Source organism: Mustela lutreola, chromosome 5, assembly GCF_030435805.1.
Source record: "Mustela lutreola isolate mMusLut2 chromosome 5, mMusLut2.pri, whole genome shotgun sequence".
Classification (NCBI taxonomy): Eukaryota; Metazoa; Chordata; class Mammalia; order Carnivora; family Mustelidae; genus Mustela; species Mustela lutreola.
Genome location: NC_081294.1, coordinates 165,649,715 through 165,652,365, shown reverse-complemented (window position 1 = coordinate 165,652,365; position 2,651 = coordinate 165,649,715). Strand labels below are relative to the sequence as shown.

Here is a 2,651-nt window from a genome sequence, read left to right as displayed (position 1 = left end):
TTTATTCTTTTTGGTGAAATTCTAAATGAAATTGGTTTAATTTTAATTTACAGCCGTTTTGCCATTAGTGCAGAGAGATGCAAGATTTATATCTATAAATTTTGCATTCTGCAACTTTACTGACTGCATTTATTATTTGTAATAGTTTTCTGGTGGAGTCTTTAGTATAGTGGGTGTTTGTTTATTATTATGTCATCTATAAATAGTGACAATTCTACTTTTTTCATACCAATCTGCATGACTTTTACTTAACTTCCTTCTCTTATTGCTATTTGTGATATGAACAAACCTAGAAGGTAATATCCTAAGTAAAATAAGTCAGGCAAAGAAAGATATATGTCATATGCTATCATTGATATGTGGAATCTAAAAAATAAAAAAATGAAGAAACAAACAAACAAAAATACAATAGAAATGGATCCATAAATATGTACAACAAGCTGGTTATGCCTGGAACTGGGAAAGGGTGGCAGAGATGGGAAAATATGGGTGATGGAGAATGGGAGGTACAGCCTTCCAGGTACAGAATAGGGGATATAGTCAATGGTATCAAAATAGATTCATATGATGACAGATAATAGCTACACTTGTGATGATTTAGCATAACCTATCAAGTTGTCCAATAAGTATGTTGCACCTCTTAAGCTAATCTAACATCACCTACCAAATATAATTCAATTGAAGAGGAAAAAAATGTGTCCTTTCTACACTTTCTTAAAGGCATTGAATTTAAGCTGGCTGCTCTTCGAGTCTCTGAATACAGATAACAAAGGAAGACTAACAAAACCCATTCTACTGAACAGATAAATGTTATTGAGGCATGAGTGTGTATTGGAACACTTAATAGTCCACATTCTGATGGAACATCAACAAATTAAATATATAATATTGGGGTTTCCAAAAATATAGTTTAGTTCATGTGACATATTTAGTATATGTTACACCTGAATCACAAAAATATTTTATTAGAGCATTCTTATACTATGACAAAATCATTTTGACTACAACCATTATTATGAAAAAACAAAAACAAAAACAGAAACAGCTGTATAAATTTAAGAATTATTTAGCTTATTGAAAGAGGAGAACTAAAGTTGAGGTAGAACAAGAAAATATAGAATGTGTTGGAGCATTGGTGGGGAAAAAAAAAATGTGCCATTTCATGTTCTGGTTAATTACTGTCCTGCGACTTAAGTATCTTTATGAAGTAAGAAAATTCTGTTTTCAGCTCCCCTGAGAAATAGTTTATATTATGTAGTCAATTACTGTCTTCTATGGGCCTGCTTTATATTCATGTATTATGAAATCATCCACTGTCTTTCAGGTGAAGTTGCTAAGGAGAAAGCATGGAGACAGTAAATGAGACATTGAGCACAGACTTCATTCTCCTGGGCCTTTTTCCTGGGATGAGACATCCAGGACTCCTTGTCTCTCTTGTCTTCCTCATCTATACCATGGCTATCACAGGAAACATCACTCTGATCCTCCTCATCTGGGCAGATCCCCACCTCCACACCTCCATGTATTTCCTGCTTAGCCAGCTCTCTCTCATTGACCTAGCTTTCATCTCTAGCATAGTGCCAAAAATGCTTGTTAACTTTTTCTCAGGAAAAAGGAAGATTTCCCTGATTGGCTGTGGAACCCAGATATTCTTCACTTTGACTCTGGGGATTGCTGAGTGTCTACTCTTGACCCTCATGTCTTATGACCGCTATGTGGCTATCTGCAATCCTCTTAAGTACCCAATTATTATCAGCCACCAGGTGTCCCAGAAAATGGCCATTGGATCCTGGATGGGAGGGATTCTTGCATCTTTGGCCCACACAGCATATGCCATGCACTTTCCCCTCTGTGGCCCCCGGGAACTCCACCATTTTTTCTGTGAGGTCAAGGCCATCTTGAAGTTATCTTGTGAGGACATCTCAGCCTATGAGAAAGGAGTACTAGTGACCAGCATTGTTGTGGTTCTTCTCCCAGTAAGTTTCATCCTGACCTCCTACACCCTAATCTTCCTGCAGGTCCTGCAAATAAACTCCCGTGAGGGAAAGAGTAAGGCCCTGGCTACCTGTTCCTCCCATCTGACTGTGGTCATCTTTTACTACGGCCCAGCCATGCTGATATACATGAGGCCTGGATCCTCTCACACCCCCATACTGAACCAGGGTCTCTTTATGTTTGACACCATCCTCACTCCCATGCTGAACCCTCTTATCTACAGTCTAAGGAACAGGGAGGTTGTGGGCTCAATCAAGAAGGAACTGAGGAAATGTCCTATTCAGAATAGGCTTCCATGTTTCACTTACTAGACACAGAACTTCCAAGTTCAAATATCCCTGGAGGCAGCAGGGTCTGAGGAAACAATGGGACTCCCTGTGTCTCCATTTCCTCTCCTCTTATCTCGTGATAATATCAGTTTCACATAACAAAACAAATGAATTCTCAGAAAAGAGAGAAAAGAACAACTATACCATTTTTAAGAGGTTTAAATCACAACCAATTCCCTATGTGAATATGAGCTTTCACCTAATCCCCTCATCTTACTTCATTTCATATTAATTGGAATGGAAAAGCCCTCTTTCCTTTAGATATAGAAAAAGGTCTAAGACAATTATAATGTGCTTGGGAAGAAAATACAGAATTTTTTCTGAGAT

The 2,651-nt window shown here is 37.9% G+C and overlaps 1 protein-coding gene across 1 annotated transcript; it reads left to right on the top strand.

Annotated features, from left to right (window-relative positions):
* The first annotated feature begins 1,346 nt into the window (after window positions 1–1,346).
* On the top strand, window positions 1,347–2,306 carry LOC131831273 (olfactory receptor 2L2-like). Its single transcript, XM_059173417.1, has one exon. The coding sequence runs from the start codon at window positions 1,347–1,349 to the stop codon at window positions 2,304–2,306; it is 960 nt and encodes a 319-aa protein (XP_059029400.1).
* The last annotated feature ends 345 nt before the right edge of the window (window positions 2,307–2,651 follow it).